The sequence below is a fragment of the Vanellus vanellus genome (assembly GCF_965231255.1).
Source record: "Vanellus vanellus genome assembly, chromosome: 8".
NCBI classification, from domain to species: domain Eukaryota; kingdom Metazoa; phylum Chordata; class Aves; order Charadriiformes; family Charadriidae; genus Vanellus; species Vanellus vanellus.
In genome coordinates this window covers 29,524,530-29,542,247 of record NC_138913.1, presented here as the reverse complement: position 1 = coordinate 29,542,247, position 17,718 = coordinate 29,524,530, and the positions used below count along the sequence as shown (strand labels likewise).

Here is a 17,718-nt window from a genome sequence, read left to right as displayed (position 1 = left end):
AGCTGATGTGGTCCAGGGACTCTCATTTAGCATGCATGTGCCAAAGTCAACCTGAACCTGGTCCTGTAGCCTACAGCAAAGATCGGGACGTTGAGCCCGGGACAGCATGACGAAGGCAGACCTTTGTAAATCTAGCCATGCCCTCTGGTCCTGCCTGCAGGGAGATAAGTGATATGATGAGATGGAGAGGTTTTGCAGAGGAAGGCGGGGGGGGGAGGGTGACCGCTGATCTCAGCATTTCTTCCCAGGTTCATCCCAAGAACTTAACGACGGCACAGCATGCTCTTTCCTCCTGGCTGCAGGGCACTTATTGAGCTGCCTGGTCACTGCCGTTGACTTTCTTTGCCCGTGCAAGAAGCTTGCCAGCTCATGTGGAAGGAACATTTACTGCTTCTTTCAACCCCATTGCCATTGCCAAGGCAGCGGGCCGGCGCTCGGGGTGCTGCGAGCCAAAGGGCGATGGGCACAACAGCAGCAGTTACTGGCAAATATGCAAAAACTTGGGGCTGGAGCCAGCAGGGACTTTCTGAGATTAGGCTGCGCAAGGCAGGGGGTGGCCAGCACAAAGAAAATCGTCCCCACCCCCCCAACTTTCCCCCCCGCCCCCTGTGGCGCTTCAGCCCCGCAGGGGAATTCAAATGTCACAACTTGGGAATTTTCCATCTGAAGCCCCTTGTAAAATGAAAAGCACCTTGCCCCGCTCTGACTCCTGCCTGCCGGAGGGGTTCAGTGCCAAAGCCAAAGGCTTCCTAAAAATGGGCTGATCCGTGGAGGGGGGGTGGGGGGGTGCGATTTAGGAGCTATTGAGAAACAAGGAAGGACAAACAGCGTTAGGTCATTGCTTCTGCAAACACAGCCAGGGCTGTTCCTCTATAAAAAGGGAAGAAAGCGGTTCCAGAGCCATCACAGACTTGGAGGGGACGGTCTGTGACCAAGGCTGCTGCAGCCCCCTCCTCGGCACCTCACTCCCCGCTCAAGTATGAAACTCGTACTCGCTACTGTGCTGTCCTTCGGGATAGTGGGTAAGTGTCTGCTGAAAGCAGGTTTTTGGGGGAAAGGAGGACTTCAAACCCCCCCCTCCCCCGGACCTCAGGCTCTCCCCCTAGATGAGGCTGGTTTAGAGCTGCGGCACGTGCCGGACCCAGGCAGCGGTTAATTAAAAGCAAAGGAGCGCCTGCCAGATGCTTGCTTTGGCAGCTGCGGATCTCCATCAACAAAAAAACCTTGGGCCAGCCCGTGGAGGCTGGAGGGAGGTCTGCAGGTCCCCCACAGTGAGCTGCTGAACACCCGGCTGGCGAGGAGAAGGGATGCTCGGCACCCACCACCAGGGATGGGGGGGAGACTGTTCCGGAGATGCTCCATGCTCCAGCTGCCATGGGGCGAAGGGGGGAAAAAAAAATCACTCTCCGGCCAACTGCTGTGCCAGGAGAGGAGCAGGAGTTCAACCAAGGTGTGTGTGTGTGAAAACTAGAGCAAGACCTGCCTGCCTGCAACCGTGCTGGGTTAAACCTGAAGGCAGTGAGAATAAAATAGAGCTTAAATAAGGAAAGACTCCGCACGCTCCCCCCTCTGCTCCTGCCGCCGCGGCTGCACTTCGCTGGGGCTCCCGTGTATTTTACGCCTAAATCGTCTCTGCTTGAAGCGACGAGTCCTCCCTCTGCTCGCAAGGAGAGCGCTGCTGCCTGGTCCTGACCTGGGGACCGCTGACTGGGAAGAGAAAGAGGGGTCCCCTTCTCGGAGCAGGCAGCGGATCATCTTCTGCCCCCACCCACCCAATCAGGTGCCGTGGTGATTAATGTCCCCTGGTGGGAAGCGCTCCCTGTGCCGCTGGCATGGGAAGGTCCTCGAGCACCTTTGCTGGGTAGTAGCGCGCAATGATGTCTTATTAACAGTGAAGAGTATCTCCTCCTCCCCTGCGCGGAAGGAGCCAAGAGGTTGCCCAAAAGCTCGGCGGCAGAGGCCGTGGCACTCAGGCTCCTGTCACCTTCACCGTGTCCACCAGTGCAGCCGGGCCCACTCCCTCAGGAGGTCCCCGTCCAGCCTCTGCCCAGGGTTGCATGGTTGCCAGCACTACATTAAGGTGACCATGGCTTTGTGCAGCCAAGACTTGAAAAGCGTAGATGACGACAGCAGCGGGAATTAAGGCTGAGGATTCTCCCTGTGGCCAAATTCAGCACCTCCACTTCAAAAGCGAAGTGAGAGAGAATATTGCAGAGGTGAAAGAGAGAATGGAAACGGCACAGGTGGAGCTGGAGATGTTTGAATGAAATGCGCCGTCAGGGGTTTGGAGGGAGGGAGCTGTGCATACAACCTCTCGGTCTGCGCAGTCCTGCCAGGAAGGGGCAGAGGTAAAGCCACGTACTTTAACTGCGAGTTTCCAATGTTTCTGGTGTTTTGGTCGCTGAAGGAGGTGTGAGTCTGTGTCCACCTGAGGTCTTGGCTTTGCTCCGGTCTCCCAGAGCAGCCAGTCAGCTACATTTACTGGTTGGGTTTGGGACTCTTAGGAGAGAAGGAGTGCGGAGGTGGGATGGCATCTCTGTTACTGGATGTAGTGGAGGAGCCGAGACATAAAGAGACAGTTAAGTATATCAGATCATCTAGCTGCCGAGGTCATGCGTGGCAACATACTGAATATAGTTTTGACCAGGTTATTTGCAAAGACACTGCTTCAGTGGACTGCCTTTTCTCTCCACTTTTGCAAAGTCTTGAGTTTGATTTCTACCAAAGTGTGTGGATTGGTTCTCCTACTCCTGTGGACTTTGCCGTGAGCTCGGGCTGTTTGAACCATGATGCTGTGCAGGACAAACATTACCCAGGGACAGAAATCATCCTCCTGGATGTTCCTGAAGGTGCACACGTCAGGCAAAAAAAGAAGCGGCCTTCCTGCATGACTTAGGAGATGTACAAGGGAGATCCTGCACCCGGCCATCACCTGGGGCCAGGACTGCGGGGAACCAGAGATCGCGTATTCAGAGAAGCTTTTTCTCTCCATGTGGTGCTTTTCTACCTCTCTGAGACTATTTATTTCTGGTTCTTTCTACAGCTCTGTGTTTTGCTGCTTCCTCCAAGCCAAGCATCAGATGGTGCACAATATCCTCAGCAGAAGAGAACAAATGCAATAGTCTAAGGGACCTCATGCAACAAGAGAGTGTTGCATTGAATTGCCTGCAGAAAGCAACGTACCTCGACTGCATAAAAGCCATTTCGGTGAGTGGGCACTGTTGCTGGGCACTGAGGATGTTTCAGCAGCCTGGAGAATGTTGGGGGTTTCAGCAGCCTGGAGAAGGCTGGGGGTTTCCTTTGAGTCACCGGTTGCTCCCTGTGATTCCTCTGTAGAGGACGACTCACCCACAAGGATCCCCGAGAGACTCCGGGGAAGCGTTTTCCCTCACGCGTCCCTGCTCTTTGTATATTGACCAACTTCTTTTTGTTGTTTAGAATAATGAAGCAGATGCCATTAGCTTGGACGGTGGTCAAGTTTTTGAGGCAGGCCTTGCCCCCTACAAGCTGAAGCCCATTGTTGCTGAGGTCTACGAACAAAGTGGAGGTACATTTTCACGCAATGTTTTTAAGCCAAATGGTGGTAACAAACTGATAGTGCAAAGGCCATCCTTTCCACACAGAGCTCCCACGTTATTACTCTCAGTTGCTCAGCCTGGAGAAGAGAAGGCTCCAGGGAGACCTTATCGCAGCCTTTCAGTACTTAAAGTACCTAAAGGAAAGATGGGGACAAACTTTTTAGCAGGGCCTGTTACGATAGGAAAGGGGTATTGGCTTTAAACTAAAAGAGGGAAGACTTAGACTAGATACAAGGAAGAAATTTTTTACAATGAGCGTGGTGAGCCCCTGGCGCAGGTTGCCCAGAGAGGTGGTAGATGCCCCATCCCTGGAGGTGTTCGAGGTCAGGTTGGATAGGGCTTGGAGCAACCTGATCTAGTTGAAGATGTCCCTGCTCACTGCAGGGGGGTTGGACTAGATGACCTTTAAAGGTCCCTTCCAACCCAAACTATTCTATGATTCTATGATTATTTCTGTTGGGTGTCCGGGATATTGCCCCTGGCTTCCAGATCCCAGAGGGGAAGGGGTGGGGGACAGTTACACCAAAGTGTGAATCATCACCCATGGTCATAGAGTCACTGCAACGGAAAGGGGCAGAGCCAGTGCCCCATTTCTGACGTTAGCTGAGATGAAAGTCATTGATCCCATGATGATGCAGTGGCCATGAAGGAGAGCACCGTGAGCAGAAACCATGGTCGTCCTGACGCATGGCCTAAAAATTATGCTCGTCCCAGAGATCTTCTGCTTTCAGTGATCTTGAACTACGCAGGTAAAACACCAAGCTAGATAGCACGGATAACCTGTGTATCTTCCTGCGCAGTCGTCAAGGGAAAAAAAAAGCTTGAAGAGGCAACAGCATTGCCATTAGCGGTTGTGGAGGAACACTCCATTGAGATTACTGAGGCAAGAGGTGCAGGCTATGCACAGAAAAAAAAAAAGGCATAAAAAGTGCTCTGCAGCGATCCATTCTGATAAGAGTTAGCTCTATTGCTCCATCCCTGCTCACTTTCTGTACTGTCCTTCATCTCTCCCATCTTTCTCTTGGGGGCCGAACAGATGTTATTTCTCCATTTTTGTCTTTCTTGCCTCATGCAATCCCACCATGTTCAAAGCTCCCAATCTCTTTTGACCTCCGTCCTGGAGTTCAGCCCGTTTGTACGCAATATTCAGGATCAAAGAAACAGAGCGGAGTCATTCCCAACACAGTAGCTAAGAAAATACAGCTATTAAATGGATGGCCATGGTCTCTGCCACCCCTAAAACTACATCACTTTGTTCGTATGTAGCATGTGACGGACTAGGTATAATTTTAAAGACTAAATGTGGAATTTCATTCTCGCAAGGCTTATGTGTATGCTCCAGTGGGCAACGGCATTTGAGAAAAGGCTTTCCAAAGAAGATTTGTCAAAAAGGCTTGTTGAAGCATCCTTATAAAATTATGGGCTTGCCTAACATCTGTCCAGTGGCAACGCATTTTGCGTGTCATAGTATTTTCAGGTCACTTACCGTTACAAGTTGTAAGGTGCAGCATTGGTTTGATATTGATGGTGTAGCTCATCCCTAAGAAAACGGGAAAACCATGAGTGTTCAAGCCAAGTTGCTAAATATTTGGAAGCGCGGCACTTTATTCTCTGAAATCGGGAGCTTGGCAGGATTTGAAATGTTGCTAAGTCCTGCTTTTTCATTGCTTTCCTGCTTTTTTCCCCCTCTCTGCAGGCTCCACAACCAACTACTACGCTGTGGCCGTCGTGAAGAAAGGAACGGGCTTCACAATAAACGACTTGCAGGGCAAGACCTCCTGCCACACGGGCCTGGGCAGGTCCGCTGGCTGGAACATCCCCATTGGGACACTCCTCCACCGGGGAGACATCAAGTGGGACGGCAAAGACTCAGGCTCCATCGAGCAAGGTGAGGTGGGAGACGGCGAGATGAATGGGCTGGAGTGAAGCAGGTGGGTGGCATGATGAAAGCAATGTCACCCCATCTCCTGCGCAGGTCCAGGGGTGGCTGGCAGAGCACTCGACTCGCTGACATTCTTGATGCACACCCTCCCTTCCAGGTCCTTGTGAAAATGGATTTTAGACTAACTATTGCTTCTTTCTCATCCATAGCGGTGGCCAACTTCTTCTCTGCCAGCTGCGTGCCTGGTGCCACCATTGAACAAAAACTCTGCCGTCAGTGCAAGGGCGACTCCAAAACCAAATGCTCCCGCACAGCACCTTATTCTGGATATTCCGGAGCTTTTCAGTGAGTGAAAGTTATTTTTCCTTTGGGGAAACACTCTAGCCCTGACACATGCAGGTTTCCGTTATACCAGGGAGGGCTGCGTTGTAATTAGGGGTTCTGGGGAGACTGAATTTGTAGAACAACTGGCAACGCTGGTAATTAAAGATCCAATTAGTAATAACTGGCAGGCAGATGAGAGAGGCAGCTGGGTTGTATGGGTTTGCACAGACTTAAGAACACAGAGCATTAGCGTTGTGCTAAGTCTAACTGAGCATGACTGCTCTGCCATTACATTTTCATCCCTGCCAGCATCGCTTTTTTTGGGGGAGGGGGAAGACTACTGCTCTATGGTTGCAGTTTGTGACGAAGTAATTTGCTGAAACAGGAGACAGGGAGCCACGATGTCTGTTTTTCTAACATCTCTTCTGTTCCTCCCGCCTGCAGCTGTTTGAAAGATGGAAAAGGAGACGTGGCTTTTGTGAAACACACCACCGTTCAAGGTAGGCCTGTGAGACCACGTGCTTCTCTCCTTTCCAGTCCAACCTCTCGCTGCCACTTTGTCCTGCAATTACTCTACACTGTGCAGACTTTGACTCCTCTCCAGGTTTGCCCCAAACCTCTTCTCCTTTCACCTCTAGAAACAAGTTTTGCACTCTGTTGACTCTTCCTCGTTACTGAAAAATATGATTGTGGTGGGGTCCACTTCTTCTGTGGGGTTCTTTGAAGAAGGAAAACCTGCTTGATTTAAGTTCAATGGTATTATCGTTGGTGCCCCATCTCAGAGCCAGCTGTAACTTTATCACAGCAAACGCAGGGTGAGCAATTGCGTAGGCAATGACGCTCACCCATCCCTCTAGGAGGGATTTTGGAGGGAATTCAGCCCATAGCAAGAGTTCACTAACTCCACACCTCTCAGAGAAGGAAGATGGCCTGGCACACCCAGGACCTTCAGTGAGCTCAGTGGAGGGCCACCAAGATGGTCATGGGGCAGGGACACTTGTCTTGCGAGGAGATGCTCAGTGGGGTGGGCCTGATCAGCCTGGGGAAGAGATGGCTTTGGGGAGACCTCAGAGGATTCTGCTTGTGCCTACAAGGAGGTATAGCAAGAAGGTTGAGCCAAGATCTTTACCGAGGTGGACAGTGGAAAGATGAGAAACTATAATCATAAACTGAAATAGGAGACGTCTGGTAAAGGGAAATTTTTTTCCCCTTGAGGACAGTCAAGTAGTGGGACAGGTTGCCCAGGGCAGCTGTACACTCTCCATCCTTGGAGGTTTTCAAGATCCACCTGGAGCAACCTGGCCTGCTTTGTGCAGGGGCTCGAACCGGAGATCTTCAGAGGTCCCTTCCCACCTGAATTCTCCCATAACCCTGTGATGTCTGACCTGGGCTCTGTTTTCAGCCTTGACGCTGCTGGCCTTCACAGACCACGTGCGGCTCCTGATCCGTTCAATCCATTTGTACAGTGTTTGCAAATCTATGTGTATCTATTTGTACATGCATGGATGTCTGGGCACTACTGCCACATAAATCCCCTTAACTGTCAGGTGAGTTATGACAGAGGCAGAGACAATCTCTTTTTCACAGGCACATGCATTCTCCTTTCTGCACTGCCCTTGTATGTCCACGATGACCCCATCACCATTGCAAACTGTCTTCTGTGAAGAACTCTCCCCCGAGGTTCCACAGAAATAAATTCATTACAAAGCTGCCCCAGACTGGCTTTTTTTTTGGTCTATTTTCATGGTGCTGCAACTCATGGTTCCTCCCTTCTTCCAGAAAATGCCCCGGAGGAGAAGGACGAGTACGAGCTGCTGTGTCTGGATGGCAGCCGTCAGCCCGTGGACAACTACAAAGCCTGTCACTGGGCCAGGGTGCCTGCTCACGCCGTTGTGGCTCGAGATGACAGCAAGGTTGATGACATCTGGAGCTTTCTCTCAAAAGCACAGGTATCATCAAGCTCTCCTTTCCTTCCCCTAGCGTCCCCTCTTCTGTCCCCTAGCTTTGCTTGCTCTCTCCAGATTTCCAAGCACTTTGGTACGGTCATTTGCTGATTATTTTTCCCTTATGGCAGGAAAAATTTGGCGTGGGCACAAGCAGCGCCTTCCAGCTCTTTGGGCCACCTGGCAAGAAGGACCCAGGCCTCAAAGACTTGCTTTTCAAAGACTCTGCTATACAGCTGAAGCGTATCCCAGCTCTGATGGATTCCCAGCTCTACCTCGGCTTTGAGTACTACAGTGCCATCCAGAGCCTTCAGGAAGGTAGGCAGGACCTGAAATACTAATGTCGTGTCAGCGTGAGCTGCCTTGAAGAGATGGGATCAGCAAACACGTCTGGGAAAAGGAACAGAGGTTTCTTTTTTTCAAACACAGACAGTATTCTCTGTAAAATATTTCCAGTGAAAGGTATTATCATGACAATCACACAATCTTCACAAACTTCGGTTACATCAGCAAAAGGAATTTGTTGAGGCCAAAGTCAAAATAGCATCATCAGTACAGCGATGAAGGTGGAAAATTTACACGCACTCCACCCCTCCTGCCTTCACCACGATTACAACAACAAAAATTGCCCACGGTTATTCAGCTGGTGGTAGGGATTGGGCATGGTCAAGCAATTTCTGGGGCATAAGAGAAGGGAACATCCCAGGACACCAAGTCCAGTATTGGCCAGTTGAGGGAAACACTGTCCTTTATTTCTATCTAGACTCATCAAGTATTAACCGATGTCCTAGCTGGCTTTCTGAGAATCAAACATCCCGCAAATGTCCCCCGAAATCCACTTAAAACGTGGAGTTGCTCAGAGATCTCTGTTGTAGGCTCAGCCGCCGTGGCATTTATGGAAGGGGGTGCACAGACTTCATGTAGCATCAAGACAGATTATTCAAATGCCACTTTGCAGGAACATAACTAGGCTGTATTATTCCAGCTTGGTCTGGTCTTAGTCTCACGTTTGTCTGGGCTATGAGGTCTGGAGAAATATTATAGGCCGCACCACCAAGTACTATTAACGCATGGTGGCTTAGTGGCTGCAATGTTTTAGCTAACACGAATCTGCATGAACGGCTTGTGTTATGCAGAATTTCTCCTTTCTGACCCGTAAATTGATTTTTGGGCATCCTTCAGCTTAAGAACCATCCCTTCCGTTCACACCAGCCCAGGGCTTTTTAAACAAGAACCTCTTGCAGAAGTAGGTTAATGTCTGTTCTGCTTTTGTGAGACCCCACCTGGGATATTGCCTCCAGCTCTGGAGCCCACAACAGAAGAAGGACATGGACCTGTTGGAGCGGGGCCAGAGGAGGCACTGGAGATGCTGGGAGTGCTGGAGACCCTCTGCTGGGAGGACAGGCTGGGAGAGTTGGGGATGTTCAGCCCAGAGAAGAGAAGGCTCCGGGGAGACCTTAGAGCCCCTTCCAGTCCCTAAAGGGCTACAGGAGAGCTGGGGAGGGACTTTTTACAAGAGCATGTGGTGATAGGATGAGGGGGAATGGCTTCAAATTGGAAGAGGGGAGATTTAGATGAGATATTAGGAAGAAATTTTTCACTGTGAGGGTGGTGAGGCACTGGCGCAGGTTGCCCAGAGAAGCTGTGGCTGCCCCATCCCTGGAGGTGTTCAAGGGAGGTGTCCCTGGGCTGGGGGGAGGTGTCCTTGCCCACAGCAGGAGAGTGGAACTAGAGGATCTTCAAGGTCCCTTCCAACCTAAACCATTCTATGATGATGATTCTAAAATAGCCTGTTGGTAACCTTATTTCTCAGCAGGGCTCTAGGCTTATCTTTTTTTTCGTCTGCCGGTTTCACAGATCAGTTGAACCCCAACCGCAGAGAAAACAAGACACGGTGGTGTGCAGTCGGCAAGAATGAGAAGGACAAGTGTGACCTCTGGAGTGTGATGAGCAATGGGGAGGTGGAGTGCACCGTGGCAGACAACACCAAGCAGTGCATTGTTAAGATCATGGTACGGCTTTTTTTTTTTTTTTTTTTTTTTCCTCCCTATGAACCTTTCGGATGAAAAGCAGCGTTGCTTTTTTCAGCCTGGGAATAGATGGGGCAGGTTTCTGAAAAGCACTGGTCCGGGGACATACGGCGTCGTTTCATTGCTGTGCCGTTTTCGTTGCAGAAAGGTGAAGCAGACGCGATCAGCTTGGACGGAGGTTTTGTCTACACTGCCGGCGTGTGTGGCTTGGTGCCCGTGATGGGAGAAAACTATGAGGGTAAGCACAGCCCGGGCGTCCCCTCTGGTCCAGGGGGTGGGGAAGAGGCTGATGCAAAAGCACTGGATTTATTCGGAAATCTAAAAAGCAGCCGCAGCGCTGCCTCCTGCGGAACACACACGGGGCCGGGAGGCAGCTCTGCTCACTGCTGCACGTCTCGTCTTCCCATGAAGGGACAGTGGGCATCCGACAGTCAGGGACACAACGACCTCCCGCTCCTCTCTTCTTTGTTTTAATCATGATGTCCCTGTCCTTTAGCACCGGTCTTGGTAAAACTAGTCGGTTTAGCTCCGAGGAGCAGGTGGGGGCTGTGCTTTGTTCTGTTGATGCACAAGGTGTCACCTGAAATAGTCACTTCTGGAATGAAGTTTCTCCAGAACTTAGTGAGCTCCATCCTTTTTTTTTTTGGATTTGCCGTATCTATTGTCTAATATCTTCTTCTTTTTCCCTCCCTCAGATGACAGTCAGTGCAGCAGAGCAGGAGGAGAACCAGGTAAGTACTGCCAACAGAGGGACAGAAAACACTCCTGGTGGAAATAAGCAGACAAATATATATGCAGTCATGAGTGGAGAATAAACAGGCGGTCTCCACACAAAGAGCCACTGTGTCCAATGTCAATATCAAACATTGAGAGACAAATTTAGTAGTCAGATGGAAAGTCTGGGTCTGCAAGCAGGTATCAAGGCAGAGCGTATGGTAGCGGCAGAGATTTGTGCTTAGTTGCTGCTATCTGGAGCACGGTCGCACCGTGACGGCGCCAGAGAAAGAGGGTCTCGGTTGTAGCATTAGGAAATCTTGTGTTCCTTAAAGAAATGGGAAGAGGGAGAGGAGGGAAGGTTTTTATCCTTTGCTAAAGAAGGGATAAGAAATCATCGTGTATGTCTTGCTATAGCCTTCCCGCATACCCAAGTGTCAGAGTTTTGGGGGGCGGGGAAATGTCAGGGAGACCAATTTCCCAGGAGGATGGTGGGAGCAGATGCACCACGCCTGCAAGCTCTTCCGTTGTCGCTGCCTGGCAAATCATTTATAAGTGGAAAGTGCTTCTGCTGGGGTCTTCATAGGTGTCCTCTCCAGAGTGGAGCCAAAGCTTTCCTAAGGGAGCGTGGTGGGATCCTCGGGTCAGTCCTTAATCCTCCTCTATTTTATCTTCTGAAAGCATCCTACTTTGCTGTGGCTGTTGTGAAGAAATCTAACAGCGCTATCACATGGAACAATCTGCAGGGCAAGAAGTCGTGCCACACCGCTGTCGGGAGAACTGCTGGCTGGAACGTCCCCATGGGCTTGATCCACAACAAGACGGGGAGCTGCAATTTCGGTGAGTCGAGTTTTGCAGCCGTTTCTTCAAGCCGGTCATCTGCCTGCAAAAAAAATGTTTTCCCCATCCTTCATCTCATCTTCAAAGTTTCTCGTGCCTCAAAGATTTCCAACTGGAGGTGGGAAGGAGGTGGGAGGTGGGAAGGAGGTGGGAGGTGGGAAGCGGAGAAGACTCTGTTACTTAAGGTCTCACTAAGTTTTAGGCTGTTGGTGGCTGCATCAGAGTAAGATACGGCACGTCAGCTCTTTTGGGGGCTTTGATTTCTTTTCACACCTCTCCCCTTCCCTTTGCAGCACCCCAAAAGGTATTCCCCAAAAAGGGAATACAGGTTGCCCCATGTATAGGGGGCCTGGTGCTTTGTGCAGGGCATTGACTGTGAGGGTAAAGGACGGCTTTATGAATCTCAGAAGGGAGAGGAAGGGCTGAGAACAGGGGGTAGAGGCTGATCTTCATTCCCGAAACTTAAAGGGACTGATCTGACTGCCAGAGAATAAGGGGGTAAAAGTCGGCATTGGCTCTGGGACTTTCGAGATTGTTTAGAAATCAACTTCTACACCCAGCTTTAAACCAGTGAGAATTATGGTCCAACCAAAATAGTTTGGAAATATTATTGACCGGAGCAAATTAAGCATATAAATGACCGGGGCAAATTAAGCGTCTAACTATCAAAAGGAAATCTCTAACTGCAAGAAGCGTTAGCAAGTTTTAGACTCAGCCTCTCCGTTCTCCTGCCTGCCTTTGCCACCCTCCCTTCTTCCCCCAAAGCTCGGGCAGTGCTGCCAAAAGCAGCTCAGCCGTCCCATAAAGTCTGTGGGGGCTTGGGCTGGCTCCGCGTGAGCTGGGAGAGGTTTGTGGCAAAAACCTTCTTCTTTTTACAGAACTCAGAGGGTTGTGATCAGCGGCACAGAGTCTAGTTGGAGGGCTGTAACCAGTGGTGTCCCCCAGGGGTCAATACTCGGTCCAATCTTGTTTAATATATTCATTAATGACCTGGATGAGGGGACAGAGTGTATCCTCAGCAAGTTTGCTGATGATACCAAACTGGGTGGGGTGGCTGACACCCTAGAGGGCCGTGCTGCCATCCAGCGTGACCTGGACAGGCTGGAGAGCTGGGCAGAGAAGAACCTAATGAGGTTCAACAAAACCAAGTGCAAGGTCCTGCACCGGGGGAGGAAGAATGCAAAGCACCAGTATAGGTTAGGGGTGGACCTGCTGGGAAGTAGCTCAGAGGAGAAGGATCTGGGGGTCGTGGTAGACAGTAAATTATCCATGGCCCAGCAATGTGCCCGTGTTGCCAAAAAGGCCAATGGAATCCTGGGCTGCATAGGGAAGAGGGTGGCCAGTTGGTCGAGGGAGGTCATTCTCCCCCTCTACTCTGCACTGGTGAGGCCACAACTGGAATACTGTGTCCAGTTTTGGGCTCCCCAGTTCAAGAGGGACAGGGAACTGCTGGAGCGAGTCCAGCGAAGGGCAACTAAGGTGATTGAGGGATTGGAGCATCTCCCTTATGAGGAAAGGCTGAGAGCGCTGGGACTCTTTAGCCTGGAGAAGAGAAGGCTGAGGGGAGACCTTATTAATACTTACAAGTACCTAAAGGGTGGGTTGAAGGAGGATGGAGCCAGGCTCTTTTCAATGGTTCCCAGTGACAGGACGAGGGGCAATGGGCACAAGTTAGAACACAGGAAGTTCCGTTCAAATACACAGAAACACTTCTTTACGGTGAGGGTGACAGAGCACTGGCACAGGCTGCCCAGGGAGGTTGTGGAGTCCCCTTCCCTGGAGATTTTCAAGACCCGCCTGGATGCAGTCCTGAGTAGTGTGCTCTAGGCAATCCTGCTTTGGCAGGGGAGTTGGACTAGATGATCTCTAGAGGTCCCTTCCAACTCTGAAAATTCTGTGATTCTGTGATTCTATGCCAAGCTAGCGCCTGTTGCAATTGAGCCTTAGGCCCCGCTTGCGTATCGATCATAACAAGACACCAGTTTCATCGTGAAAACTGGATACATGCGATTTGCTGTCCACCGAAGCATGCTCCTTCTCCCAGCCCGTTTCCAGCTCCCAGGGAGAGCTGATACAAATTCAGCGGGAGAACATATTATTAAAAGAAAACCTAACTTTTCAGTGCAGGAAAAGTGATATTATTTTTTTTTCTCCCTATTCTTGCCTTCAGATGAATACTTCAGCGAGAGCTGCGCTCCCGGGTCTCCTCCTAACTCCCGCCTCTGCCAACTCTGCAAGGGTTCGGGGAGGGTCCCGCCGGAGAAGTGCGTCGCCAACAGCCATGAGAAATACTATGGATATACTGGAGCTTTCCAGTAGGTGGTGGGAACACTCCGGGTGCTTTCAGGTGCCCTGGGAGCTCATCACAGAGGTTATGGGTAGATCACATAGGGAATACAGCCTCACGCTGATGCTAATTTGCTCACCTTCTCTCTTTTTCTCCGTCACACTGCTGAACGTGTGTAATATTATACGTATGCTGTACATTTTTTCTTTATGCGGCCTCCTGCAAAATGATGCAAAATGTCGCGAAATGTCCCGTTCTGTAAAATTAATGTCCAAGCAAACTTGGAGAGACACAAGCGTTTTGACCAGACCTCCTACCATGGCAGCAGCGCTACACTTTTAACCACAAATAAGAAGTGTCAAAAGGTGGGGGACGCGCGAACAACGCTGCCACTAGACACTCCCTGCGAAAAATGCTGCTTGCCTCAGTTAAAATGAGCTGTCCTCTAAAAAAATGCAGAGACCAGAGGTCAGCCCCAGTGCTGTCTCCTCCGTACCCGCTCGGTATCGGCTCAAATCTAAGTAATTCGTAATGGGCGTGAATTTAAAAAGAGAAGGAATCTTGTTTAATTTACAGCTAAGAGCAAAGAGATCCTGCTGCGGGGTTTGCAGTCCTTTTGGTGCCAGTCAGTGTTTTTACGAAGCTATTAACACGAGCAGGCAGGCGTTGCAAAAAGCAAAATGAATCCCGAACCTGGCCAAATTTCCCCTTTCTGACAATATAATGAATCGGCTGCTTATCATGTGAGAAGGATGCATGGTTGGGGTTTTGTTTTTTGTTTTTTGTTTTTTTTTTTTTTTTTCAGAATGTGTTAAAGGACTGTGTTTCAGGTATCCTTAAAATATTCATGGCAGGGCTCCTAGACCTGGCTGTCCTCGGGGACTGATTTTACGAAATAAGACATAGGTCAGAACCAAATCTGCGGGAAAAGGGCCAGGATTGAAGCACCCGCATCACTTGCCTTTCTTTGTACTTCTCAGGTGTCTGGTCGAGAGGGGGGATGTGGCTTTTATCAAGCATTCAATCGTCGAGGAAAACACTGACGGTACGTGGTTGTTCTGCTGCACAGGTCTTGGCAGGGCTGCCTTCCCCTGCCGGCATTATTTTTGTTCCTCACAACCTCACTTGTACATGCCGAGTCCCCGAGTGCCAGCGCACATGTAGGCAGGGACAAATGCCTTGCTTAGGTGTTGCGAGGCTGACGTTCTTCTGCTATGCAACATCTCTGAATCTCCAAACCAATTCTCTTTAAAGGCAAAAATAAAGAAGACTGGGCCAAAGATCTGAAAATGGACCAGTTTGAGTTGCTGTGCACTGACGGGCGACGGGAAAATGTCATGGCTTACAGGAACTGCCACCTGGCCAAAGTTCCCACCCATGCTGTGGTCACACGTCCCGAGAAAGCAAAAAAAGTCCGTGAGCTGCTGGAGAGACAAGAGGTTAGTAGCGCTGACAGGGGAAGAGATGTTTTTATGTGGCACATTTGCATTTTTAGAGCAATGATGCTCTGAGTTTCCCTAAGTCAGCGCAACGTGAAAGATTTTACCGCGCGTCCCCCTTCCTCTGTCCCTTTCAAACGGCTCTTTCTCCTCTGCCACCTTAGCAAATGCACCTTTGGGTAACAGCTGGATGGTAGTGGTTGCTATTGTCACGCTATATTCGTGTGACATGAGATTATCACCTCCTCCTCCTCAGTCTATGCTCTTCCAGAAGCTCCTCTGGGGTGCCTGGTCTCTAACCCAGCCGGGTCAGGCACCGCCCTGAGAAGCCAGCAGCTCCTCGAACACACACAGTCTTACAGCTACTGGTGTAACTGGAACCCAGTTAAACCAGCTCTGGCTGATTTTACACTGAAAACTTTAATATTCGCTCCAGCGTCGGGGTCTGCTGAGGGGCACTCAGGCACTCGGCTCCTTTGGCTTTCAGCTTACGGCACAGGACCCACTGGCAGCATCTGCCGATGGGCTCTGCATGTAGTGAGAGGTTAAAATGGGGAGGGAGGGGGGGGAAAGCTGTTTTGACAGCCGTGCCACAACTGCGCCTGCTGCTGAGAGATCCCTCATCTAACCACACGGACAGAAGATTCAATCCTAAATTTCTAGAGCTTGGCTGGGGCTCCCCAGAATGGTGCTGAAGAATCATAGAATCATGGAATGGTTTAAGTTGGAAGGGAGCTTGAAGATCACCGAGTTCCAACCCCCCTGCCATGGGCAGGGACACCTCCCACTAGACCATATATAAAACACTGTACTATAAACTATATAAAACACTGGTTTTATTAAACATTCCATAGTATTAATTAATGATGTTTAAAATAATTTCCTCTAAACTATGTAATAAGGTCTGGAGTGCACAGGATTTAAGGAGAGTCATTCCCACGGATGTAGATTTCAACTCTGTAAGAAGCCACCCATGTATCATCCCAGCTTTCTTTAGCAGAAGTGTTGGCCACCTCTGTTGAGAGTCACACCTTGCCAGGTCTCATTTTGCCCTTCACCATCTTTTCTCCCAAACACTTCTAAAAAAATTTTCCTACAGTGGGGCTTTTTATTAAGAAAACCAACCTCTTAGATTGCTGTTTATTAGAGTATGCTTGATAATTTGTACCATTCTGTGGCAAGAAAAGAATTATGAGGAATAGAAGACATTTCAACGAACTGCTGAATGACAGCAGAATGAGGACTAAGAGCTAGGCTTGCACGAGCTCAATCTTGCCAGCTTTTCTCCTTTTTACATACGCTTACCTCTTCCCTCGCCTTTATTTCAGAAACTGTTTGGAACAAAAGGAATCGAGAAAGACAGGTTCAAGCTGTTCGAGTCAAAAACCAAGGACCTTCTGTTTAAAGACTTGACCAAGTGTCTGGTCAAACTCCGCGACGGAATAACGTACAAGGAATTCCTCGGAGATCAATACTATGCTTCAGTCGCTAGCCTCAATACCTGCAACCCATCAGGTAACTGTACCAGCCCCAGGAAGAAGTCCGTGAATTGCAGTTCTCGGCCTCGCAGGCACGGACGGTTTCTTCTGTAGCTGCCCATCTGATTTTTTTAAAGCAAAAGGAGGATAACTCATGAAGATGCCAGTATACTTTTCTCGAAGTTCCTTGGATGAACTGAAAACAGCCTTGAAGGCTGCTGCTCTGGCATCAGAGGGAATCAAAGATTTCTACTCATCTTTGGGAAATATGCACCTTGAGAAACAGTGAAAAGAACCCACCCTGTTCCATCAGTGTGCGTTCAGTGCAATCTGTGATTAATATACGTATTTTTTTATGGCACACTGAATATATTTTTCACGCGATGACACTGTTGGCATGGGTGGGACGGGAGTGTTTAAAGGCAGGATCTGAACTTCTCCCTGTTCTTTCCCTTTTTCAGATCTCCTCCAGGTGTGCACCTTCCTTGAGGACAAATAGTGAGATGGGAAGGTCCCTTGCTGGAAGGGGAGGAAACTTCAAGCCATGACTCCTCTCGTGCCCTCAGCACCGAACACCCACCCGCAGAGGGCCCTCTGCCTCCTTCACTGCTTTCTCTGCCCTTCCTCATCACTCTGAAAGTGGCCGTTTGAGACTTTACCGTTCTCTGCTGCCATCACAGCAAGAAATAAAATCTTAAATCTAAACAGGTGTCCTGAGATCTTTCAAAACAGTCCTTAAGCCCATTCCTTCCTCAGTACCTCTCGCTGTGGGACAGTGCCAGATACCAACCTGGCTATTGCCACTTAAGGGCCCTTAGAGAAATTTCTTTCAACATTTGCCAAAGCAAAATGGATTAAATATGCCCTAGAGCCTAATTAACAGATGTTTCATACTCTCTGTGCTTTTGCTTCACCCAGGTCATCCCATCTGCAGCAGATGACAGTTGCCCAGTGTGGCTGGGACACAGGGAGAAGGAGAGTGTTTATGTCAGGGAAGCTGAAGGATCAAGAAAGGAAAAAAAAAAAACAACCCACAAACCAAACCAAAAAAAATACAGTGGTTGTAAAATGGAAAGTGTTACTCAACATGAGCTGGCAATGTGCACTGGCAGCCCAGAAAGTCACCAGCATCCCGGGCTGCATCCCCAGCAGCGTGGCCAGCAGGGCGAGGGAGGGGATTCTGCCCCTCTGCTCCGCTCTGGG

At 49.8% G+C, this 17,718-nt stretch overlaps 1 protein-coding gene across 1 annotated transcript; it reads left to right on the top strand.

The window, feature by feature from the left end:
• The first annotated feature begins 916 nt into the window (after nucleotides 1–916).
• TF (transferrin) lies at nucleotides 917–17,220 on the top strand. Its single transcript, XM_082487292.1, has 17 exons — nucleotides 917–1,022; nucleotides 3,044–3,207; nucleotides 3,439–3,547; nucleotides 5,275–5,466; nucleotides 5,670–5,805; nucleotides 6,229–6,284; nucleotides 7,564–7,733; nucleotides 7,859–8,045; nucleotides 9,585–9,739; nucleotides 9,902–9,995; nucleotides 10,453–10,488; nucleotides 11,153–11,311; nucleotides 13,482–13,626; nucleotides 14,579–14,643; nucleotides 14,853–15,037; nucleotides 16,366–16,552; nucleotides 16,977–17,220. Exons 1-17 carry the CDS (start codon nucleotides 980–982, stop codon nucleotides 17,012–17,014), a joined length of 2,121 nt encoding a protein of 706 aa, XP_082343418.1. The 5' UTR covers nucleotides 917–979; the 3' UTR covers nucleotides 17,015–17,220.
• The last annotated feature ends 498 nt before the right edge of the window (nucleotides 17,221–17,718 follow it).

Bases quoted from the DNA above. Each gene is read 5' to 3' on its own strand.
- TF (XM_082487292.1), top strand. From the start codon at position 980: ATGAAACTCGTACTCGCTACTGTGCTGTCCTTCGGGATAGTGG. The intron at 6,285-7,563 runs GTAGGCCTGTGA...CCCTTCTTCCAG, and splicing joins GAAACACACCACCGTTCAAG to AAAATGCCCCGGAGGAGAAG. The intron at 15,038-16,365 runs GTTAGTAGCGCT...CCTTTATTTCAG, and splicing joins AGCTGCTGGAGAGACAAGAG to AAACTGTTTGGAACAAAAGG.